Source organism: Petromyzon marinus, chromosome 22 (genome assembly GCF_048934315.1).
Source record: "Petromyzon marinus isolate PM22_M1 ecotype Great Lakes invasive population chromosome 22, UKy_Petmar_22M1.pri1.0, whole genome shotgun sequence".
Lineage (NCBI taxonomy): Eukaryota > Metazoa > Chordata > Hyperoartia > Petromyzontiformes > Petromyzontidae > Petromyzon > Petromyzon marinus.
In genome coordinates, this window is record NC_133688.1 from 18024391 (window position 1) to 18050635 (window position 26245).

Below are 26245 nucleotides of genomic sequence, written 5' to 3' on the forward strand. Positions count from 1 at the left end.
GAGCTGCAGACACAGGTTCACTCGAAGCCCTGCCCTGCCCTGCCGACAGACACGCGTGTCCCACACGGTCTGTCCGTCTCAGCGCCGTCCGCTTGTCTGCGCCGTCTTTGACGTACGCGGTGCGTCTCTGGTTTGGTTTCGAGTCCACCATGACGAGTCAGTCCCAGGGGATTCAACAACTCCTGCAGGCTGAGAAGCGAGCTTCTGAAAAGGTGTCAGAGGCGAGAAAACGTAAGTCGCCACTCCGTGTGGCACCGACACGCGTTTTTCTTGTTGTTGTCTTGCGATGCTCACGTGGGTATGTATTCGTATGTGCATCTTGCACACGTGGGTCGTATACATTCATCTGGCTATGTGTGGTCTTCAAGTTATGCTGCGTTTTGGTAGACGCAGGTCTTCTCACAGTATTCAGTGTGGCATGCACGTATGCATATACTTATTCAGAGTCAATTCCTGGTCAAATAAGTCATGGAGATTTGAAAAATCCAAGTCTTGATGCACTGATGTATGCTATGACTGGGTTATATACGTACTTCTCGATAGGTATTGCATGGCAATGAGCTCATGTTTAAATAGCTGACTCTTAACCGTGAGCCCTGATGTCAATTGATTGCTGGATGAGGGTAGTGCGGATTATTTTTTTTACCATACTTCACCACGCTGGTAAGTGATGTTTGGTGAAGGCTGGGAGCACGATGGCATTGACTGCAAGACCTTCTGCTGACAACGTGGTACCTAATCAGGGTGGGGGGAACACCACGTTATTATGGTAGGGCTGAGTGTTACATCAGATGACCGCTATTGGCTTGAAACAAAGAGCTACTTTTTTTTTCTATAAACTACACTACTATACACTACACTACTATGCACTACACTACTATACACTATACATACTATACACTACGATACACACTACACTCCTATAAACTACACTAGTATAATAGGGTTTTTCTCCTTTTTTTCTGGCAACGAAACTGAAATCTTTTTACAAGGAATCATGTCTGCATTAACCACAATACTTGTGGTCAAAATGCAAACAAAAAACATTCTATGATAATATATGCATTGTCCTTGAAATTGATTGGTTCACACCAGAGACGGCTTTCTTTTGAGCCTCGTCTCAATAGGTGCTAGACCAGATGACGCCAAAAGGCTTCAAGGACAATGCATATATTATCGGTGTGTTTTTTGTTTGACTTTTGACCACAAGTATTGTGGTTAATTGCACACATGATTCCTTGTAAAAGGGTTTCAGTTTTGTTGCCAGAAAAAAATGGAAAAAACCCTATTATTATATTTTGGTACTGGCAAAAGAGGTCTAATGATGAAGATACACTAGTATACACTACTAGCTGTACTACCCGGCTTCGCCCGGGACTTAGATCCACGACGCCCGGCCGCCTTTCTCTCCCCAGTGGCGATGTTCACACACCACAGCAGTTAGTCGTTTGAGGCTGAGTCGACCTAGGGGAGGCCCATAAGCGGTTTAAATAATCATCACCGGTGGTGGCCGTGAGCAGGAATCGAACTCGGGTCGCCGGGTTTGTAGTGCAGCGCGCTAACCACTACACTACAATGCGTTACGCTTTCACATGCGCGGGTCACGTGACAGATTTGACGTCACAGCTCACTTGGCGTGCAAAAAATAAACGCATTATTGAGCTCCCCCCCCCCCCCCCAAAAAAAAAGTGTATTTTTATATTTTTTGCATGGTGTACAGTCTGGAAAGTGCCCACATGGCAAATTTGAAGTTTGTTGAATGTCGGTAAGTACGCTAAACATTTTGAACAGACACACATATTCACAACTTTGCCTTTTATATATGCAGATACATTTCTATACACTACTATACACTACACTATACACTACTATACACAGACTCCAGCTCTCCCTGGGGAATTCCCAGGCGTTCCCAGGCCAGCCGAGGCCAGCCGAACAAAATGAGTGCTGGTCTTCGCCCAGTACTCATTTTTGGGTCACCCCGTATTTATTTAGTCCTGTACGATGTATACTCAAGATATCGTAACTGAAGAGATAAATACGAGAATACGTCTAAGCCAGTAGTTCTTATTAACCGGGGGCGCTAGATGCCCCTTTCTGGGGGGTGCGAGGCATGGCCAGATTTGTTTAGAAGGTAAGACATCGAAACTAAAATTCAGCACGAGCACGTAAACACAACCCACTTTTGATTTAAAGCTTTCGTGACTGCAACAATTCATATTCTTAGCTCTTTCTTTCGGTAACGTCACGTTGAAAGAGCTAAGAATACAACCCACTTTGTTTCATCAAAGCTATGTATTAACATCATTTTTTTTTGTTTTCGATTGAGAACCAAAGGGCTGCAGCCTACTGTAGAGGTTCATCTAAGACAAGGGCCAGCAACCAAAATTAACGATGAGGCTTTTTTTGTTGGAATTCGGTAACCCCCCCCCCCCCCGCCTTCAATGTTTCAAGAGCCGCAATGCAATGTGAATACGAAACGGTGGTGATGGTGGTGGTCCTTAATAAATAAATAACGGCCGCAGGTTCCCCCCCCACCCCACTCTGAAGGTGACTGCCGTTATAAGTTTCAAGTTGAATGTCTCTAACCAGGCGAGAGCTGGAGAGGCTAGAGTCTGTCTATGGCAGTCACTGCCGGATTAAGCTCGTGCGGGGCCTGTAGCATATGTTGATATAAAGGGACCCTAAGTTGAACAAAAATAACCACGTAAATATTAAAACACATAAATGTTTACCCAGCATAGTAAAGTAATTGCATTTTTTTTTGCATTTGCTATACGGCCAGATAATACGACAAATCGCTAACCTTAAACACTCAGTCGTTCATAAAAGTTGATGGCGGTATAGTACTATAGTAATAGAGCAAGTGCAGAATCACTGAACCGGAATTGATAGCTTGAAAGCGTTAAGCGCGGGGCCCTTGAAAGTGCGGGGCCCGTAGCTACTACTACATATGTAGCTACTTTTGATACCAGGAAAATCCGGCACTGATGGTAGTGTATAGAAGTGTATAATGGTGGTGTCACCGGTCGCAGTCTTTATTCGCGAGAGTGATCTGGGTGTAGCTATGAGATCCACGGGGGTTCATGTGCAGCTCCAGCGAGTCGAGATGCATGGTATTGGTACTGCTTGGTGCGGGGTGGTTGTGTGTGTGTGTAAGCATTAAGCCAGCAGTGGATAGCCAATGATAATGATGCAGAAACAGTACTGGATAGGCTCTGACGTGAACTGCCTCGCGTTTGGCAAACTCGAAGGGCCCACTCGCCCTTTGCGATTCCATCAAGGGCAAATGACAAACTCGGAAAACTGGTATCGTGCATTAATAGTTCACAGGCGTTGGTCGAGATTACAGTAATTAAAAGTCCAACGTTCAAGGTTTTTTTTGTGCACACTGAAGCAAAAACGCGATGTTTACTCAACGATTTTGATTGCCAGACGACATCCAAAATGCGTGCGCAATTCACAGCTATGCATATACAAGTGGAATACTGTTCAGGGTTATCCACTTATAGATACCGTATCTCACTCAGTACCGGATTATCCTCGTAGCAAAAGTAGCTACATATGTAGTAGCTACTACATATGTACTACATATGTAGTAGCTACGGGCCCCGCACTTTCAAGGGCCCCGCGCTAAACGCTTTCAAGCTATCAATTCCGGTCCAATGACTGTGCACTTGCTCTATTACTATAGTACTATACCGCATTCAACTTTTATGAACGACTGGGTGATTAAGGTTAGCGATTTGTCGTATTATCTGGCTGTATAACAAATGAAAAAATACAATTACTTTGCTATGCAAGTAAAAAAATTACGTGTTTTAATATTTGTGATTTTTTTTTTACTTTAGGGCCCCTTTATAACATCATGTTACAGGCCCCGCACTAGCTTCATCAGGCAACGACCTCACTGAGATATAGATTTCATGATTGTATTACTTCGTCCTCAACAGGTGATTTAATGTGGCGAACGTTTTGCAGTGATGTTGCTTTCTGTACAATTTTCCCAAATGGCGTGGTATCTATAAACGGATCACTCTGGTGCCGTAATATGAAAACAACAACAACAACAAAATTGTCACGTCGTGAGAATTTTTATTGTTTTATATATATTTTATTATTTTATTGTTTCCCTTCAACGTGACTTTACCGAAAGAGCTAAGAAAATGAATACAAAAACATTCGTCAATAACACTGTGGCCTTAAAATGAACGTATATGACAGACGACGTTTCGGGCAATGGCCCTTCTTCATTGCACATAGAAGCACAGTAGTACTGTAGCAGTACTATTAAAGTACGTGCTTCATTAAGCCACGTGTATGTTGGCACACCTGTGATCCATCTTTTAGGAGACACGGGTTGGTGGATCACGTAGAGATCTGTGAATCCCACAAGCCCAGCTGAGGCTGCTGTGCAGTCTGGATATGGCAAATCCGAGTATTTTCCCCGAGTATGCTTTGAGGGATATCTTCTGATGACCCTATGATATTGTTTCTAACATGAAGGCAGGAAATCACACTTGGTTTTAAATGAAATGTGGCCATGCATCCCAATGCGGCAGCACCCCTCTTTGAAATAGTCTTGAGACTCAGTGAGGCTTTCCTTGGATAAAAGTGAATGGCATTAATGTGTGAAGTAACATCGTGGGAGGAGAGAGGGCCCAACGCCCTTTGAGAAGGAGCTCTCCAGAGGTGCCTTTAGTTGGAGACATTTCAGCGAGCAGTGGCGTGGCCAAGCAATTGCAGGGACTGCACCTTTATATACATAGTTTATCTATTATACCTGTCATGTGCCCTTACGTTTGTCCTTGAGGTGGGGATTGTAAGTAATCGGACCAGCGCCCATCTGTTCCTTAAAGCTTGCAGGTATCTTTGTTTTAGTTGTGTTTGCAAAACACAACAAAAGCGTGTGAGCTCGCTAGATCGCGCCGGCGTGGGTAAGTCACTCCCCAAACCATGAACCGGAGCCGGGTGGTTTATTGTTTGGTCGAACCGGGCGTTTTGTTGGTTACCGGTCACCCACAAGGACGCACATAGCCCCCCCGCACGCACTTATCCGGCTTTGGGCAGAAATGTGACAGTAAATAAATAAACTACGGCCCGTCCGAATGTCTAATTTCTAGACTCCACACCAGGGGTGGGGAACATTTTTTTCTGCCAAGGGCCATTTGGATATGTATAACATCATTCGTGGGCCATAGAAAGTTATCAACTTAAAAATTAGCCTGTTATATTTGGTCAAACATTTAATTAACTCACCCCTAATGTGATGGTTGGAACTGCTTCTCTTTGGTGAGGCGTGTGATGTTAGCTGGTATTGATGATGTTGCTACTCGCAACTGCTTTTCCAGGTTTGCTCCTAGATTTATTGAATTTCGAGTCCCGTCTGCGGTTGCCTTGGCAGGGCCACACCAAATGATTTCGCGTGCCTTATACGGCCCGCGGGAAGGACGTTCCCAACCCTTGCTCTACACAAACAAGCTCCTAGTAGTCAACGTAGTCAACCGTGCTACCCGGAGGTGCAGAGGTGGGACAACATATTAAACAGCACAAAAAAAGCAGTTCTAAAGAAATGAGTTTTCATTCGAGATGATGACTTAAAAGTGCACAGCTCCCAGTGTATTCCTAACGTCGCTAAGAAGAGCGTTCCAGACGGCCGCAGAAGCGCATCTGAAAGCGCGCGACGCTGCGGCCCCCGTCTTTGTGCGATGGTCAGCCAAAAAGCCCTCCCGCTGCGAGGATGCTGACCGCAGTTGGCGTGGGGCTTTGTGCTCCTTGGCGAGAGATGACGTGCGCTGACGATGGCTGTTGATGAGCAACATTGGGATCGTTATCCAGTGGAACGCCGGTTCCATCTGCCGGCGGGGCATTTTGTTTTAACCGCAAATAATCGGGCTGTCTGCACTGCCGTCGACCGCCGAGTCGCGTATTGGCGGGGCGAAGCATGGTGAACTCCCACCTCTTTGGGACGTCTAGGCCAGTGTGGAACAGTAGGCCAATATGCTTTCTAAGACGAGCTCTCCAGAGCTCTGCCTAGTGGAGGACCTTCAGCCAGCAGTGGCATGAGCAAGACATCGCAAGATATGCACTTTTTTACACAAACGTGGTTTTAGATTTAGTCAAAAACCCCATTTACTCAAAGGGTCATTGGTTAGTGGTAGTCTCCATTGAGGACCCCAGCCAGACAGGAAGGAGAAATTCCACATTACCACGACGGGTGCAGTGTGTCCTCAGCACCAATGCTGTTGACTTGACACAAAGTGGTGGTTAATTGTATCGACCCAGGAAGGAAAGATGGGCTGATTTTGACGGAACCACTCAGAACCTATAATCCACTCACTCCAAGCACAGAAACAGCTGACGAGATACGGCTCACAGGTTTGGCCTTTAAAACGTTTACTTGGTGATTTTCAGACTTCATATTAAATGTTTTTTTTTGGTGTGGTCACGTTTATTTAATTCCATGAACCCAGAATAAGGAGGTGATTGCGTCAAGCTTTCGCTGTTAATCTAAACAAGTTGCTGTGCGCCTAACATCGGACGTGAACGTGTAAAGCGCTATCCCCTAATCATCAATGACTATTCCTAGCTAAATCCACGAACCAAATCTTACGCCGATGTGAACCACTTTGCTTGCCGATAAGCCTAAGCCTATCAATAACACAGATCTCGACTCTAAACGCCACCAACCTTGCTACCGGAGCTGTCCACAGTTGGGGGTGTGGGGAGGTGGGGGCAGCGGAGGAAGGGGCGGGGTGCGCCCCCCCCACCGCCGCCTGCAAACAAAACCGGGATTATTACATCTAACACCATGACATCGAAGCGCGCCCCCCCAAATCGCGGGGCCCGGGGCGGTCACCCTTCATTCCGTCATGCCCTAGCACGGCTCTGCTTTGCTACCAACATTTTTTATCCTTCTCCGCGTCTTCCTCAACACGAGCCGCCCGCGCGGTGGTTCTCGCACTTCCTACTCGGAGTGCGTTTTTGTTGTTGCCTTTATTCAAGTTGCATTTCCTCGTCAGGATGAGAATTGCACAAGGATGTGAGATTTCCACGCAACGCTAAACCTGATGGTCTTTTTGATAATTCCTTGAAGACCGAAACCACAACCCTACCCCATGTCTAACCCCATCACGTACTATCCTAAGCATAAACACAAACCATGCGACTAACACGATCCTTGCTACTAACACGAATCATATCCTTGTTTCCCAACACTGACCACTCAATACATTTAAAGATGTATTATTACTCGAGTATTTTTTTTCCATGTTGTCAGGTTATATTCTCATGTGAACCATAATTAAAGAAACACGTGCTCTTTCAACGCAGGCTTTGCTGATTCACGGGTTTATAAACGGCCATGAGCCTCCAGCCGCAATAACAAAAACCCACTGGCTTCCTTTATACAGGTACTTGGTTTAAAACAACAACAACAAGGCTGGAGTATGTGAGTGTTGCGTGTCGTTGTTTTAAATTGTTGGGGAAAGTCGTGCAGCGGTACGGACCCGGCGACCCGAGTTCGAGTCCCGCTCACGGCCACCAACACAGGTGACGATTATCTTAATCGGTCCTGAGGCCTCCCCTAGGTCGACTCGGCCTCAAATGAGTAGCTGGTGCGATGTGTAATAATCGCGACCAGAGAGACAAAGGCGGCCGGGCGTGGTGCTGGCCACCCACCGCCTCGTGTGCCGTGTCGACCCTCGTTGGTTGCTAGCTAATTGCACTTGCCCCAACAGTCTGTTAAGGCTATAGGAGGGGGGTCATTTATTTTTGTAATGAGATGGGCTATGGATTTTGGGACAATAGCAGTGCCAATTTAGAGGGCATTCGTTATTCGAGTGGACGACAAACGTGGGGAATTCCAGTCGAGTCGGAGTCCGTGGATTTTATTTAATCGTTTTCATTGCCTAGTCTACTGAAGCAGTCAGTACCGGTACTTATGAAATGGTGGCGTGAGTGGTGTGCGATTTCTCTAAACCCAGTATTATCAGCGTTTTTAATGATGCTGCTGCGTTGGCAGTGGTAGAGAAGCAGAAATAACAAACAAAAGGTCGACACATTGGTCAATATCACTACCCCCATAAGGAAATATATATACAACAGGCAACATTTCAGGTCAGCCAATCAGGGAACTCGGTAAATGTGTAATATTCAGTTCTTTTTTTCCTGGTGGCACTGCAACGTCGAATAACGTTCACTGAATAATCTTAGTTTGCAGTATCCATTCAGACCAGAGTGGTTAATTTCGTCTCATAGTCGTGCTTGGATCTTTGGGGGTAGTGGACGCACGAGCTCACACTCGTCTCCGAGCAGGCTACAGTCACCAATGTTGAATGCCGTGGTCTCGGAATGTGGTAATGGTTTGCTGCTTTGCCCACGTTTGCATTTGGTGTTGACAAATCGGCAGGGCTTAATGTACGGTACTTTTTGTACTTCCAGATTTTCAGCGGTTTGCTTACCTTTCTCTATATTTTGCACTTAGATACAGTTGTTTTTGTGCTGCTAGCTGATGTAACACGCTGACCCGCCCCGACTCGACAACTGTGAGAGAAAAAAAAGAGCTTCATAGCTCATCGGATTCCACCTCCAGTCGAAATAAATATTCTGATTCTGAATGTATCGATTAACATGTTAATTAAACACACGCGTGAAGCTCGCGTGTACTATGTTACACTCTCAGGTTCGACCACTATATTATACTGTTTGTTTCTTTGCGGGGACATTGTTAATTCTGTTGCCTATCATCATCTATAAGCAGTGGCGAAATGCATCGCACAATATCTGAAAATGTCGAAAGGCTATATAAGAGCGGGCTGATAGAGATACCAATCCTCTACTAATGAAGTGTTACTTTATAGACTTAATTATACATTACGGCATATATAATTAACAAAAAAGTAATGTTTCATTTGCGTTTGCAAGAAGATCTCTCTCGTGGGTAAATACATTTTTAGATTGAAGGTTTCAGGAAAAAAAGAAGGCTAATGAAAACATTTCATTAGCAACACATTTGCTTCTGTAATGTTTATTAAAATTGTCCAACTTTATGAAATATAAATTGGCCGACATTAAATGAATGCCCACCTTGTACATTTCGTTACATGTTAACATGCCTGTTATTCATTTGCCATATACTGCTAACGAATGTTTTTTTTTTATGCGAAACGATACGTGTTAAAATGTTTAATGTATTATTACGTTATCCGTATAGATTTTCTACATATGTTTGACCAAGTCATTGAGTAAAATAAGTACACCTATTAGTGATAAATACTTGAACACTGCAAGACGGTGCACCGTCGGTTCGATATTAAGTGACGATGTGCATTCCTTTGCCAGTCAACTTGGGATGAAGGCACTCCCATGCCATGTCAGTCATAGCGGAGGGGGGGGGGGTTGACCATACTTCACCACCTGTGAGCAGCAGCACGGATTGGCGAAATATTGCCCCGAGGACAGGTTCAGATTGTCACTTTGCCACTGATGTTAGCCGTGCCCGGGCGCATAACTCAGGCGAGCAGGTTCGTAACGCAGTGTGCTGTCCACTGCGTTACGGCTCCATCCCTGTTGTTGTGTTGTATTAATGCAGTATTGAGTTATGCACTTAGTTGGTTTTCTCATTGTGTGGCTAAAATGTTACATTTGCACTCACGTCAATGCGCCGATGTATGACTGCCCCTCCTCTCACACTGGATACGATATGCCACGTCACGTAATGTTATCTCGCACAGAATGCATGTGTAAATCATTCACTCCAATGTGGAATTGTACCCGAGTTAGCGATCATAATTCTGTAGCTCATTGCACCGTAACTTTAAAGGATTGCAGAATCGGTGGGTGGCCCTGTGCCATGAATCCAACATCCTCGTAAGTTAGCTTCCCGGCCACGGCTAACATCAGTGGCGAGTATAAGAGTACAGTACAACAGTGGACTTTGCTGCCATACAGACGGAGCTTCAGGCAGATAGCGGGTTTCGACACTTCCCTTAATTGAAACGTGCAATTTCACGACATTAATTTGTAATCCGTATCTAATTATACACCTCAAATTAATGCGCCATTTATATTCGAATTACACGATACATAGTTAATGATAATTGGTAATTAAATCGTCAATAACACTTCTCTAAATATAAAAAAAACGTCTATGATAGATGACAATTCGGCCAATAGTCCTCTGCTCTGAAAACGGACCATTGCCCGAAAAAGTCACAAAATCCATATTCATTTCCCCTAAAGGGCAGAAATATTGAATGTAAAATTTTTGTCATTCGTGCTTGTGCACCACTGCCAATGCAATGCCACAACAAAATGTTGTTACAGTACATTGACTCGAGTAATTTGTAATGTGAATGTATTTTGCCCATTTATGCCCATGCCCCGCCGGGTCCTTTCAGTGCCCCTTTGGGGAAGTGCCCCTTTGGGGAAGTGCGCCCTGCGGACACAAATTCCCCCTCACATTTCGTTGCGATGACACATTTCCTACTTTGCTTGGCCATGCAGGCAAGACACGCCGTCTAAAACAAGCCAAGGAGGAGGCACAGGCAGAGATCGATCAGTACCGGCTCCAGCGCGAGAACGAATTCCGCAAGAAACAGGACTCCGTAAGTATCCTGAACCACGTGGCTTGGGCAGATGTTCAAATGTAATGGCCCGCATTATTGTTACTATTAGGGTTTTTTTTCACCCTTGCAAAATTTCTGACGTAACTCAAATTGCCATTTCATGGCAGCTTCAGCACTTTCGTCAGCACTTGAAAATGCAGTAATGGCAATGGAGTGAGCACAACATGTTTGTTTTGATGATGCTCGCGCGTTATGGAATTTAGGAAAAATAGCTCAATCGAGCATCGCATCCCCTCTGGGACAATGTGATGCACGAACACTCCCCCGTGTGCCCGAGATAACGCACGTCAAGTTACAACGCCGCTGGATACGGCTGTACGTGACACTCGCAATCATAGCGTCAGGTCGAAGTGGCGAGACGTTCTGATCGAGGGTGTTCTCCCCTTCCGCTTGCAGATAATGGGCTCGCAGGGTAACATGTCGACCAAGATCGATGAGGAGACGCGGACCCGCATCCAAACCGTACGCGGGAACTACCAGACCAACCGGGAGATGGTTCTAAAGCAGCTGCTCGCCATCATCAGCGACATCAAGCCCGAGATACACCAGAATTATCACAGCTGAACAGTGGCGTGCGACTCACGGGGCAAGATGGAACCGTGTAGAATCGTTGCAGGAAATTCAGCTCGACCATCGCACGCAGCGTGTAAACACCAACCCAGCTAATAGTGTCAAAGCAGATAACCTATTTAAGTATAGCTTGCTAAAATTAAAACTAGGTTATATTTCCTCTCCAAATAACTTGATAACACTTATCATTAAGAGATATGCACATACACCTTTACCATAAGAACCTGGTTGTGTAATTTATATTTAATTTAAAATTACTGGTGTTGGATAAATACAGGTGATGATTTGTGTGAATTATTGTATAAATGCGTGTGGTGGTTGATAAAGCGTCGTCATTAAACGAATGTCCACGTATTCCAAACATCTTTTTTCATCTTATTTATTACATTACGCGTAACCAAACCACAATTGTGAATATGAATGCCATTGCTTGCCATAAGTAGCCTTTTTTACCTCTCCCAATAATCTCAAGAAGCGTAATAGCGCAGAGTAATTATTATAGGACGTCTCATTGTATTAAATACACCTGAATATCATAATCGCAAAACAAACAAAAAAATACGCAAACATTTTCTTTCGATGTTTATTAGGCAACTGGGTACATGCTATAAATGTAACAATGACAACAGAAGAACGTTTTTAACAAAACAATAAAACATGCCAGAGAATGAATCACAGCAGCTGAAGTTAAATCGATGACTATAACATGGAGATGGATTAATGCATGTGGTATCAAACACCGTTCATACCAAAAATGGAAAAATTAGTTTCAATTCAGTTGGCATTTTGAAAAATTAAGACTGAAGGTGCACAATTGAAATTTAGGCCACAGTTAATCATATCGACCACTTCATGACAAAAACATTTATTTGCTGTAAAATATTGCGCCATGGTTATGTATAGTTAAAACATAAGTTACCAATTAAATAACAGGTAGTGTTATTGATGGCAAAGATTGCTCCTTCATTTTCTACATAAAAAATGCAATTCCTTCATTGAAGAAGTATGACTCATTTATAATTTGAAAAAAAAAATCTAAGGGTGGTTACATCAGTAATATATTCCTTGATAACGCTAAATTTGTAATCGCCAAATTAAATGTCAAGTCTATGACCAATAGACAATAACTTTCCACAAAATTGCAAAGGGAAAATGCGTAACACTTTTCATGTTGTCAAGATTAAGTTTTTTTTTAGAATGCTAATTATAAGACAAGGGTAATCCGGTTAACGGTACAAACTCCACGAGTTCAAGAGTAAATGGCGGAGACCCCACACCGACTCAGTACCTTAAGGTATTTTCGCCAAGAGTGTGGACTGTTGCACGGTGGACGTTACTGACCCTGTCAAATAATTGCAAATGGTGTCATCATCATGATGCACTAAGATGAACTTCAACAAACCGGATTAACGGTCCCTTTTATTGTAAATTTCCCTGGGTCACCCTTGGTGAAGATATTGTTTGGTCACATCATGACAATATAAACTTAGTTATGTCGATGATGGCTGAATTTGTTTTTGGAAAGTTACATGTTTTGCTCATTCATAAAATATCCAATGCCAGTGCCACGAGGGCAGAATGTAACACTGAAACTTGAAAAAAAAATAACCTTTTTTTATTGTGCCATTTTCCCCATGCCTGTTCGAGCTAAATTCATGCGCCCATTTAAATCAAAAAGGTCATTGTTCAGAAAAAAACATTTTTAACTGTGAAAATAGCATATTCTTCGGTTTCAAATCAAGATTTTACCGTATTGTTTATCACCAACATATTTTCATGCATTCACTCAAGGGAAGTTGTCTTCCAGAGATGACCAGATTGTCAGCTCTCTCCCCAGCCTGTGGGGGAGAAGAAAACAATCACACGGACAATAAACTATAGAAGGCAATATAGAAAAAAAATCACCAAGTATAAAACGACAAGTCACCTATAGCTGTAATGCAAATGTCAAATCATTCATGAACAAAAAATAAGAAATAAAACGAATGTAACAAAAGCCGAGGATAGCCTGTATATCCTATGAAAGCTGTTGGGAAAAGTGCTGTTGGCGAGTGCCTATGAATGCCGGCACAACACACCAGAGGTTGGAGTCTGTCTAAAACCAAGCCCCAGCCACCTTTGTCTCTCCAGTGCTGATGTTAACACAATGCATCAGGTAATCATTTACAGCCGGGCAGACCAAGGGGAGGCCCAGGATAAGTTTGGAAATCACTCGCAAGTGATACTATCAAAGCTGGTAGCTGGGTTCATTAGCGCAGCGCATTAACCACGACACCGCGTACTCCCTTATTCACTGCCGGGAATGTCACACATTACACAACGGCACATCGTGTCACGTGTCATCACACACAACATCATCTCGAAGAGCAACGCAAAACCATTGCACGCACCTAATTCATTCCAATGCGTGCCACACCCAAGAGCGTATTTTAGAATGAACGCAGCGCGGCCCGAACGCGTGCCCAGTTTCCTCCTCGACGCATTAGCGGTGTGCCCCAGCACTCACCCTCTGAAGCCCTGGCTGATCTCTTCGACCTTGGCTGGGCTGCACACCACGGCGCACCGCGAGTGAGTCGGGTCGAACAGCCGCGTGAAATACTCGCGGCCAACGCGCCGCAGATCCTCCGCCGTCACGCGCGCCACCTTCCCGAGCAGCGTCCTGGCGGCAAGAACCACGGCGGGGGAAATTCCCATTTCACGAAGAAAGCTCCCGGGCGCGCGGTGCGAAACGTCGGACTTTGGGGTGACCAGCACGCGCGATACGGCTCATCGGAGGCCTATTCAGGAAAGCACAACCGCAAAAACTACGTGGGTTGGCGTGGGCCGTGGTGTAATAAATTATATGAGAGGATCCCTGTCCAATTGGCCCTCTGTCTTCGTAGCCCATCACCCGTGCCCCTCTGGAACGTGGACCCTGGTGCAGTTGCACCGCCTGCACACTCAGTAGCTGTGCCACCGAGTTTTTTTTTACAAATATAGTACCTACCCTGTGTGTCGGTCATTTCAAGGTACCGTACTTTTTTAAAAACGTCGTCATTCTTTTTTCCCCCCATTGTGTAATTATGCTTCGAATCTACATATCTCCTTCGAGCAGACTGTATAATGCACGAGGTGAATAACTCTGTGAGCTCCATCTCACATTATTACCAGACATCAGCTGCGCACCTTTCATTCTGCATTATCTCACATATTTACTTAAATTTGTATTTAATTTCACTTAAGGCAAGTCGTGTTTGCATGTGCGCAATATATGGCAAACTATGGGTAGGTTCCGAAATTATTTAAAGGTCATCTCGATTGCCAGGGAACGACTCAGGCGACGAGTCAAGACGAGTGCTGGATCTGTGGGCACGATGCCAAACTTGCGGCGGGCAGACCCCTTGCCCGCACGCGCATTATCAAGCCATCGCGATCTTCATGATTTGAAAAAAAGTATATTTAGCTTCTTAAAGAGATTACACATCAAACATCACTTTAATAAACATCGCAACAAGCGTAAACGATATCAACGTTTAATTGCGAGCAGACAATTATTGGCCATGAATTCCCATTTAGGCACGCATCGATTCATCGCTTAATATCCATTCTTATGCCCACGATACATGTACGCAATGATGTATCTTAAAAAAAAAAAATTCTGTAAATTACTTGCAAATATTTGCCACTGCTGGTTACAACGACTAATAATAATTTATGGGATAGTTCATGATGTTCTCCATACATGGTTTACGCTTTTATCTCCCCGAATCCATTGCATTACAGGAAATGACTGAAGAACTAGATACAGCAATCTGCAAAGTTGAACACGAAGACAAATTTGAGGAACCAAAAGTCACGTACAACTTGCGTGCTATATAACTGGGGCAAAGGGGGGGGGGATAACTGTAAAGCAGATCAAACTATTGAACCACTGAAGGCGATTATTGAAGGCAGACCAGGATCAAAGTGATGGCATAAAGAGATGGGGGGGGGGGCGAGAGCAGGTTGGGGTGCTTTTGGGAAACGTTGACAATGAAAAGCGACAGCGCAACGCATCCAAGGAAGAAAGTATTTAACCGGTGAATATCATCGGCTATGAGACGTGAAATCAGAAACATTAACACCGGCAAAGGAAATAGAAAAAAAAGCCTTTATAAATGTAGGTTTTTCATAGCAAAGACAATAACCAATATTTGGTTGATGCGGCCATACGGCAAAAGCTGACAAACACGTGCAAAGAAGCAAGGGTTGGTGCCGTTTGGACTTCGGTTGAGAGACATCAAGTGGAACACATAAATGAGAGAACAAAAGCAGGTTTGAGGACATATTGACGGTTAAACTGGTCTTGGGCAGCATAGATCACGAGAAGGGATGATAACGGCTGTTTGAGACTAACGATGAAATGTTAGCCCAAGGAGGCAACACCGAGGAGATGGAGCAATGAGATCAACTCTATCTCGTGCACAGAAGCTCGATGGATTATGACATTGTGAGACGATGAGAGAAGGCGACGACTTAAGGACGCCTTCATCCAGCAGTGCCGACAATATGTAACTGGAATGTTGAACTTACACGTAGGCTAATGGGAGCAAACAAAACCGTACAAGTAAAAAAAGACAAAACCAACGAGATGGTAAAAGTGAAAAAAAGAGTTGAATCGAGACCCTAAATCATGACTAGAATTGTCGGCTGTGCTGGCGGGGAGGAAGATGGGGTGGCCGGGTGGGGGGGGTGTGAATCATTACACGCGCGCAGTTTACAAAATTTGCTAACACGGACAGAAAAAAGCCCAACCCCGCGGCGCTTTGACACCACGTGAAGCCACGTACTTGTTGTCCATTTTGCGGAAGCTGGACAGGAGGGACTGCAGGGAGGCCTCGGAGACGGTCGTCTCGCGCTCGATGATCTCGAAAATGACACTCGAGATGGACGACTCCAATATCACAGGGTCCCAGGGAGTAGCACCCAACACAAACTCATCCTGACGGCGAGAGGCGCACGGGGAGGGGGGGACGCGCAACCTCGGGGAGTTAAACAAAATCAGGCCGCGTGGTCACCGCGCCCGTTCTACTTGCCCGCAATCTAGGCGCGTGCCGTTCGGTGGGATTCGAGTGTGCGAGGGGTTTTTTTTTGTGCGGCAGGTGTCAAGTTTTATTTGAGCAGGTCGCGTTACGGTTTGTCGCCACACTCCGGTGAAACAACACGAGGCCTCGAAGAGTAAAACAAACAAAAAGTTTGCCGTGGCTATAGTTATTAGCATTTAACATTAGCATTTGAATGGCCTAGGAAGAAGCTAAATTCATAGAACTGACATTTAGTTCAGAAGCAGTCGCACTAGTCAACCGCTTTAAGATGGCGGCAATCCCATGGAATGTGATTTGCTTTGAATTTCTTTTGTAATTAAAGTTTTTTAAGTAATTCCCTCCACTCTGCTATTTGTACATGAGAAGGATACTGGATACCCCTGATAGCGCAGCAAAGGGCGGTTAGGCTTGGTGAGCTTGCCAACAATGAATGTGATGACTGCTCCACCTCCTGGCCACAGTCGCATCAAATTCCCCAACAGTTTTTTGTTGGCGATTAAACCTCAAGGCACGGGTGGGTGGTAGCGCTGTGGTTATCACATTACGCTACGAACCCGGCAAACCTGCGTTCTATTCCTGACCATGGCGATCGCTCAACGGTGAATGACATCTGAACTGGTCCCGGGCTCACCCTTCACCAGGCCTTACGGGCCAGCGCGAAGTATGATCAAATAACCCTTGTGGAACGAACAACCCCTCCTCGCCACAAATACTGTGGGCAGGTGTTCAACCAACACTGGATTTACAAAGGGCTGTATATTATTTTTCTTTCATTTCACGCCCGCCCACTATATTTAAATTGAAAAAACGTACATATTAAGCTGGACTATCTGTCCATTCGTTACATGGCATATATAAATATAACATATGCAATTATAAGCAATGCATAGTTAGCTTATTCCAGTTTGATTCTTGTGGTACTAGCATGAGGATGCACAACACACAATGGTTATAAAACGACAAACATTTTTTGTTTAAATCAAACTTACAAATTTAGTCGTGACATGCTGTTACACTTCAGTGGCTATACGAGTAGAAATTACATTGTACAATAGAAGATTCAGGTTGTTTATGACAATTATAACTTAAGTAAGAAGATATGCAAAATCAATTACAAATTGAGGAACCCCAATGGGCTATGGCATAAAACATTCACAACAAGGCGGCCCACAACGTTCCGACAAGAAGCAGAATGGTGGCCAGGGCAGCAGACTATTCATGCAACGTGTGCACGCGTGGAGAAGTGGGGAAGCGTTGACAATTCTTCTTAAAAGGTTGAGTGCACGTGCGTTACGAGTCTAAATCAATGCGCAAGATGGCCGAGTTGCTCCGAGGACAGAGCCCTGAGCTTGCACCACTGAGATTCTGGGTTGGAATCCATGCAGCTGCTTGTGCTTAAACCGGGTTCTCAAATGTGATCGTCTAAACCAGGGGCGGAGCCAGGGGGGGTGACAGGGGTGACATTCTGCGTATAAGTGTACGACACTCGGTCTGGCGGGCTCCGTGCAACTGCATTGTCAGAGTGTGTCGCCAACCGATGGCGTCTAGTTTCAACAGCCTGACTCTCTAATCATTCTTGAAATAAAAATGTGTTGAATGTCACCCCGGCTTGAAATCCTGGCTCCGCCCCTGGTTTAAACCTCCTCACCGATGACTGCGCACAAAAACATCCTATTAAATTTGGTTCTTGAAGTAATTTGGCTAAATTCCAGCTCTGATCGCTCATCGTTGGAGTGTTTACGCGATGAACATTACTCTGTATCAGGGCAGGTGGCAAAGTGTGCCACTCACTGCAGTGTGGACCAGAGGTCACTTGAAGGGACCTCGGCAATAGTTCAGTGATATCTCCTTCCACGGGCCGTTTTTGTTCACAGGTAGCACCGCTTTCGGAGCTATCCTCTTGGATCCTTCGTCTCGTAACATTGCACGGATAGCACAGTCGAAATGTCACGTGTCATTATGTGACACCGACAGCACAATTGGAGAAAAAAAGACAAACAATTGTAACAAAAATAAATGGACAGGCGAATTTATATTGCAGAGCTCTCACCAGGATCTCCTTGGCGTGCTTATAAGCGCTGACTGGGTGGCTCGACTTGTACAGCGAGAAGAAAAGGAGGCCCTGGCTGGGTACGGCAAGCATGCTGCACGGACCACAAACACAGTGGTAGGCACAAAGACAAAGATCCCCCGTACAGCGTTAACAAGTGTGTTGAGGCAAGCCCTGTTGGCGAACTCCTATGAAGGCCGGAATGGCATACGAGAGGCTGGTGTGGCTACCACCATGCCTGGCCGCCCAGTGCTGCTGTATAGACACTGCACCAAGTATGTATTTAAGCCTGAGTTGACATAGAGGAGGCCCAGGACCAATTCAGGTATTTTACATCGATGTTAGCCGTGAGCAGGAATGGAACTCGGCTTGCCAGATTTGCAGCGCAATGCGCTAACCACTACACGCGCTACTGTTCTTCACAAGCTATACACACATACACAGACACGCACATGCACGGATTCAGATCACACACTTTTCTGCAAATTCTGTGTAAACATTTTGTGGAACACTCGGGCTCGCCTCCCACTGTTCTAGTAATGATACTTTTAAAATATAAATATATAAAAAGTGTGTTTGTCACCTGTAGTGGTACGCTAGACCGAGCCCTCTCAGTTGCCTCCACATGGGGCCCTGCACAGTCACGCAATGAGAATTAGAAAACAATTCACAACTTCATTTCACAGCCTTAAAAAAAAGAAGCAAACTTAGTTTTTTTTCAACTTACTTGTGATTTTGCCCATTACACAGTAATTGGAATTTCAACATCTAACCTATAAATAGCAGCATGTGCGACAACATTATTACAGCTCAATAGATAATTACGGCTATGTGTGCTGCCACATGTACATATAACACATGGGCCACTTGTCTCTCACCTCCAGAGCGGTAAGGTATTCTATAAACACCATAATTGCCGGCAGGTCTGGGTGGGTGTAGTCGGTAATGCATGGAGTGGACTCCATAACATAGCTGGACTCCACGGATCCCACTCCGATGAGAATCCCGGTCTGTCCCATTGGCAGAAGGTGCTCGTGACCCTGCGTCATTTCCAGTAGGCTGCGCGACACACACACACACACACAGCACGACGCTGCATGTTGAATTCCCAATGCCCGCACCGCATAAACCATCATCACAGTGTCCGCTGCTGCTGCTGCATTAGGCGTGGGATATCTAAACAAAGAGCGCGACAGATTCCAGGTTAATATTCTTGGTTCTTTCGGTAAAGTCACGTAGAAGGGAAACAATAATTTATTGCTGTGGTTTTCACACCTGATGATGATTGCTTGTGTTGCAGTCGAAACGTCGTGATAATTTTATTGTTATATATTTGTATTATTTTATTGTTTCCCTTCTACGTGACTTTACCGAAAGAAACAAGTATATTAATCCGTGCAGTCACGAAAGCTTTAAATCAAGATTCCAGGTTGGTCCCATCGCCAACCCGGTAAGTGTTAACGGCAGTTGCGCGGATAGCAGCTATGCGACGGTGCACTGATTTGTCGATCTAAATCGATTTGTTGGCTAATATTACGTATCAAAATGTATGTCCCTTACGATTAATGTAAGGTCAAAGTAAATGATGTTACGTTTAGACGAAAGGAGAGAACCAAATTGTATGAGGCTGAAAAATAGCGAAAAAATATGAATGACATGATGAAAATGAGATGAAGCTATTCTTTGAATTGAATTAAAGATAGCCACGGACAGCTACCATTAATTCAAAACATAAATCCCATCAACGTAACACAGAACAGACTTTGCGATGACACAAAACGGGTAGCCTCTGGTCACTTTTAATGGTGATGACCACTGCTCTATACGGAAGGCTGTTTGTGTAGAGCCTCATGGAGATCAATCCAATGTTGGGAATATGCCATGTGAGTCATGGGGGCCGCTTGACCATACTTCACCATGCTGGTCATATTGCGGGTTGGTTGAAGGGTGGCACACCCAGGACCAGTTGTTCAAGTTATCGCTCCCCACTGATGTTAGCCATGGCCGGTAATCTAACTCGGATCGCCGGGTTCGTAGTGTGGTGCCACAGCTCTCCGCAATCCATACTCTATGTGAAGATAAAACGAATCTTGGCCAGCAATGAGCCTGCTGTGCCAATGCCATGCCAGTGCACAAAAACGAAGAAGGTAACGTCAATCAGCTTTCAATGGACAAGTTGAAGTTAAAGACTCTGGGTTGCATATTTATGACTTCATAAAAATGTGAGGAAGTGGTAGTACAGTTAGGGAACCAAAATCAATGAAACTGGTTAAGGATGCAAAACAAAATGTTACTCGCATAATTGTGTCCACTGTGCCCAAACATGCCTCCTGTAAACTCTCCCAATTTTCTGCCCCACTTGTTTTGTATACTGCACTTAGCCATTTAATTAGCTTTGGGGAAATACACCCGCAAGGCTTTAAAGTCCAACAGCTCAATTTATGGCGTGCGTTTAACGGGCAGTGTTGATTTCTTAGCCACTGGTGGTTCACTTAAAACAGGAAGCTATTGTGTGGGAAACCCTCAACCCATGACCCTACAAGAAAGCAGATAGCCAGTGGTAGCACATGGTGGTTATGCAAAATTAAAAAAAAGCGACCACACGTGTTTACAACCAGAAGCCGCGATTAATCGCAACGTATTTTTTTGTTGGGGGGGGGGGGTTCATGTGGCGTGATTGTAAACACACGCGTCTCTTCACCAAGTGAAAGGAGAAGGCGCAGGGGACTGGACGCTAAAGTTTTCATGAGCAAATTTGTTACGCTTCAAAATGCTAAGTGTGCGGTCGTTAATAATTTAGACGGCTATAATAAACCAGGTAGATGATGATGATGATAATGCTCAATAATAAATGTAAGATGTTGATGGGATTGCAAATTACAAATAATTACCAAACTCTTAACTTGTTTAACAATGTTCCAAAAGTGGGAGGAAGAAAAATTAGAAATGATACACTTGAAAATGCTGTTGTCTGATTGGATTAAACTTCCTTTTTTAACACTCTCATGTTTTAAATGTAACCATTGCGTGAATTCAAATGAGCAGTAGCTCACTGCGTGTAAAAATGATTAAAGTAATTTACAAAATGGTTTTATGTTTATGGAATACATAATTCACCTTGATCGAATACGTTTCATCAGTCACATTATTGGCTCCCGTTGTTTGTTACGTAACATACCGGGAAGACGTTTTGATATCCATAATTGTTTACAGCCAAGACATCACCGGAATTTTGTATCCTTGAAATATGCATTCATTTTTTTTACAAAGCAGTTCTATTGCTTGCAATAAACAAAACTGGCATGAATAGGAACCCTTCTACCAAACATCAGGCTAAGTGTAACAGTAAACAAAAATAAAATAAAAGCTTATACTGGGCTTCAAAAGGAAATCCCTGACCTTCTGATGTTTTAAAATCATTAAAAGGGACCAAATCAACTTTCCTTTGGACCAACCATTTGCAAGAGCCGGTCGTTGAAAGCACATTTTTTTCTGACCCAAATCGGTGGCACGATCTTGGGCGCAACAAACAGTGCGCGTGCGCAGTGCGGTGGCGGCGGTGGCGGCGGTGGCGGTGGTGCCCTGGGATGCAGACCGTGTTGCCGTTATCTCGGCTTGCGGGAAGAGAGAGCCATCGAGCCAGGGCTGCTGGGGCTGCGGGAACTCGGCTGCCAGCCAGCCCACATCGGCCGACACGTGCACGCGGAGATTCTCGGCAGACATCACCACCTCGGCCACTCGCTCCATGTCCGCGATCACCTTGGATCGCGAGCGGGCACATGACAACACGACAGCGTTACTACGCACTCTCTCTCTCTCTCTCTCCTCTGCAAACCGAACGACATTGTTCGCCACCCTAGCATATCATTTGTTGTTGTAGAATTGTTGAGCAGAGGGCCCAAAGGCCTACAACGCCAAGCGGCCAGAAGAAAATAGCACTTTAAGGTCATAAAAAGCTACTTGAAATGAGCAAGGTTATAAGAGATCGAGGCGGGGGGAGACTGGCAGTGCGAGGATAGAAGCAGAAAGAGAAGAGTTTTGACCTGCGTTACGGGGAAGTTGGCAACGCTTTCAGAGAAGGAATTGTCTGAAAGTGGTGGTTAAGTGGCAACGGCCTCAGGGTCAATGATTGTGGGTAGGAGCGGATTCAATAATCAAATGCATTCGGAAGAATGCAGTGAATGATAGTGTCTTTCGTGGCCACAGAAGTGATCCGTACCCAAGGCGTGCAACATACAAGAATGAAAAGGGAAAACATCCTTACACATATGATGCTTATGCCCGTATCGTGAGTTTAAAAATCGATAACAACGGCCGAATCGACACACCGTTCCACCGCTTCTCGCGGGACCCCTCATGTAGTGTGACTACCAAAGGCAGGTGAGGTGCCAGCAATCCAATGACAAACGCTGTGAGAGAAGAGTGGCTGGCAGTGTCCTTTCAGTCACCAACCATCTTACCACAGGACACAACGACGTATCGAATTCTCATGGGCTCAGGTGAAGTTGGATTTTTTTGTTTACAACGTAACAGATTTTTAAAGGAATATTTATCGGTGGTCTCAGCGTATTTTTGGGGAAACAGAGGACACCCGGTGACAAGGGACTACAGAGAAAACTTTTCTGAAATTGTTATTCGCCAGATTTACATATTGATCAGTGACTTCCAAAATGTATTAAATGTTGCACAGGCATGCAGAAACACGAGGAAGCTTATAAACATAGTTCCCTTCTTATTTATGTAAAATTGCTCATCTGCTGTTATTTCTGAAAAGCACAATTTGAAACTGTGGTTAATTATTATGGGATTTTGTCGAGTTTGCATAATGTTTCGTTTAACACATCCACAGGACTAGGACATTATCACGGCACCTGTTTTGGGTCTGTCTCGAGCCGTTTGAGCAGGTCGGTGAGAAACCTCTGCTGTCTGATCATGTTCATCTTGGTGTGGTTGCTTTCTGTCAAAAAACATTAGGAAATAAAAACCATTCGCATCATCAAACAACTTCAACTACACACGCCCGCCACCTTTAAACAGCAATAGTTTTATCAGCACCACCGCCATCATCATCATCATCATCGGTCGGCCAGTTTCTACCCACTGCTAGATGTAGGAATCCCGTGGCTGTCCGTCATGAGAGTTTTAACTATGTGTTCAAAGCGGAAGGCTCGGCTGTATCAGAATGTGACAGAGTTAACACAACTTCATAAAGTATTGAAACCGCTTAAACATTAACAAAATATGTCCCAGAATACGGAAAACAGTCTTAAGAAATTCTTTGTGCAGCAAGAAAAAAATACTTCCCTAAAATGTTCGACGTGTGGCAACTGCAGAGTTCTTCACCCATTAGACAAGAGCCAATGCATCAACGGGCCAAAAGTGAACCATAGCGTGGGAGTTTCTCATTAAGAGTGACCTCTGGAGCCAGTGATTTTCCATTGTCTGGTGACAAAATTTATGTGCTTTTGCAATAAGATCCCTTCGTATTACAGACGAGGCAGAAAGGCCAACCATTCGTTAAAACGTTCTTTTGCCTTTCACCGTAGCGCAATTGCCCCGACTGCGCACACACACACACACATAACCTGATATGTTTAAATTCCCCAAGCGGTAATTTGTGGCAGTCCCAGGCGGAGGCAAAAAAAAATGTTCATTCTCCACTTGAGACAGGAAACCACTACGTGAAGCGTTCCTCTCCATTTTTCCCTTGGGCAAGCCTCACGATCGAGCTTCCTCACCCGATGGGAAGTTGAGCTCTTTCAAAATTGCTGTGACGACCGTCGAACCGTCGCGCTTGTGTCGCGGCACTTCGTTCAGGATCTTGGTGGCCACGATCTGGATTCGCTCGGGGGTGAAGACCACCTGGTGCATCAGCTCCCTAATCCACTGCACACCTTTGCGATATTTCTGCCTGTCCACCTACGCCACAGGGGACATGGCAAAGAAGACGGTGCTTGAGTAAAAAAAAAAAAACAAAGGCAGCTGTTCAGTACGACTTGGGACGGATTCTCCCCCTACTCTTAACATCGTCGATAAGTTGCGTTAGCTTTGGCATGTACACGGAATTTTAAGAACCCCAAACATGGTCCTGTGTGACTAAGTCAACTTTAACCAACCCAATTCTTAAATACACTTGTTGTGAAGATAGTTTTTTTCAGTTTCTTCAGCCAAAACAAATGCAGAAGCTGAACATAATCACACGTTTAAGCTAGGCAAGTGTGCTTGTATCATACATACATTCAACTGACATACATTGGTATCAAATGATATCCTTTGCCTTCCCCCACGAGTGTAATGTAAGAATGTTTTGTGAACTGTGCTCATATATACCGTGCATATAGCCAACATCCACTGTAATTATAATTCGTAGTATTGTTCACGTGTTCAAGTCTTAGCAGGTGCATGCGCTAGGTTCATGCTCAACGTGTCCTGCACTCTCACGTACCACCGTTATGCCACCGGGAAAAAAATTCCACTTTTTTTTCCCTTGTGCCTAAAACCATAATTTTCAAATCCCGATTTTATACATGCGGGCAAGGGTTGTCATTTTGATCACGTGCCGCTCAAAGAGGTCAATAACTTCTGTTCGGACTAAACATGACATGTGTCGACCATCTGCGAACAAAGGAAGATCGGGGCGAATACTCCAACTGAATAAGTATCTCTCTGCGGGGGAGAAACTGAAAAAACCCACAAACATTACCACAGACATAAATTATTTTCCCGGAGGTTTAATTCTGGATGCCTGGCAACGAGAATTTTAAGAGGGGTGAGATTTCCAATAAAAAAATTCCCAGGCAAGTGTAAAGGAGAAGGGGTAGGGAGTGGGGTGGGGAAGAGTGATTTACACGGGGCCTAGTAAACTGTCACAATGCAGTATTGTCACCAGAAATTAGGGCTCTTTAGAACGAAATGAGCTGCATGTGATGAAGGTTGGCATGTACCAAATTATAAGCGAGAGACACGGTAAACAAATCATTAAACTGGCTCGAGAAAACGGCTTTGAGACTCAAGGGAAGCATGCGGTGGAAGTACAACTTATAAGCGATCTAAAAATCAATGAATACTGATAAAGTACAATTTAAAACTACACATTTGAAAGTTGTAAATGAAAGGAATCATAGCAGTAGTAATGTGCAACATCAAATAGGTGACTGATATGTTCAAAGGTTAACTCCAGTGAATTAATGGCACGCATAGAGGCCCATCATGAAAGCTGAAGAAAGCATGCGTATTTGGAGAGAAAAAATTGAGCATGTTTAAAACTTCTACCTACATTTTAGAAACATGCCATGTATTTTTCTTCCCCTCCATCACAGATAAAAGACCACTGTCATTGGAGTTAAAGAGTATGCGAGCCAAGCACCCGGAAATGCTGCTAGCTTCAATCGCACACGACTGATAACGGCATTTATCGCCATATCATAATTATGTGCAGAGCTACGGGATTGCGATGCTCATCATACTGTAAGGCATCATCATCAGCCATGATCAATCCACTGCTGGATAAAAGCCTTCCCGAGTCGTCGTCATCCCTTACACGTCTGCGATGCAACAATCTATCGAGCACCTGCGCATCAGCTGATTTCAATGCTCCATCTCTTCCTTGGCTCCCACCCAATCACTATCCTGACCATCGGTCATCAACTCTTTCAGTGGCGTGTCCTACCCAAGACCACCTAATTTTATTCAATTTAATTCACGCAGTTAATGTGTGCGTGTTCTCGAATCCATGCGTTGCTGTTTTTAGATCTCAATGTAATTCCAAGCATGCATGTCTGTTCAGTTTTCAGCTTTAGTTCAATGTTTTCCTTAACGACCACGGTGTTTTTAAACCGCCGTATGTCAATGCAGATAGTACACACTGATTAAAAACTGCCAGTGCTTGTGTGCCATGATCATAAATAGCGAGTTCATTTTATCATGCCTGCCAA

General features: G+C 44.5%; 2 protein-coding genes across 2 annotated transcripts in view; one reads left to right on the forward strand and one right to left on the reverse strand.

Moving 5' to 3' along the window:
* On the forward strand, positions 1-11559 carry LOC116944883 (V-type proton ATPase subunit G 2-like). The gene is made up of 3 exons (XM_032958740.2): positions 1-231; positions 10507-10607; positions 11025-11559. The coding sequence occupies exons 1-3, from the start codon at positions 150-152 to the stop codon at positions 11190-11192; spliced, it is 351 nt and encodes a 116-aa protein (XP_032814631.1). The 5' UTR covers positions 1-149; the 3' UTR covers positions 11193-11559.
* Positions 11560-11767: 208 nt separating this feature from the next.
* Positions 11768-26245, reverse strand: part of LOC116944882 (uncharacterized protein C05D11.1-like) — a 39275-nt gene continuing 24797 nt past the window's right edge. The window contains exons 17-25 of the mRNA XM_032958739.2: positions 24050-24230; positions 23183-23268; positions 21907-22070; positions 19190-19370; positions 18895-18944; positions 18312-18405; positions 16007-16158; positions 13705-13857; positions 11768-13036 (exon numbers count right to left, since the gene is read on the reverse strand). Coding sequence (XP_032814630.1) covers positions 12985-13036; positions 13705-13857; positions 16007-16158; positions 18312-18405; positions 18895-18944; positions 19190-19370; positions 21907-22070; positions 23183-23268; positions 24050-24230 — 1113 coding nt within the window. The 3' untranslated portion in view covers positions 11768-12984. The remainder of the gene's footprint in view (positions 13037-13704; positions 13858-16006; positions 16159-18311; positions 18406-18894; positions 18945-19189; positions 19371-21906; positions 22071-23182; positions 23269-24049; positions 24231-26245) is intronic.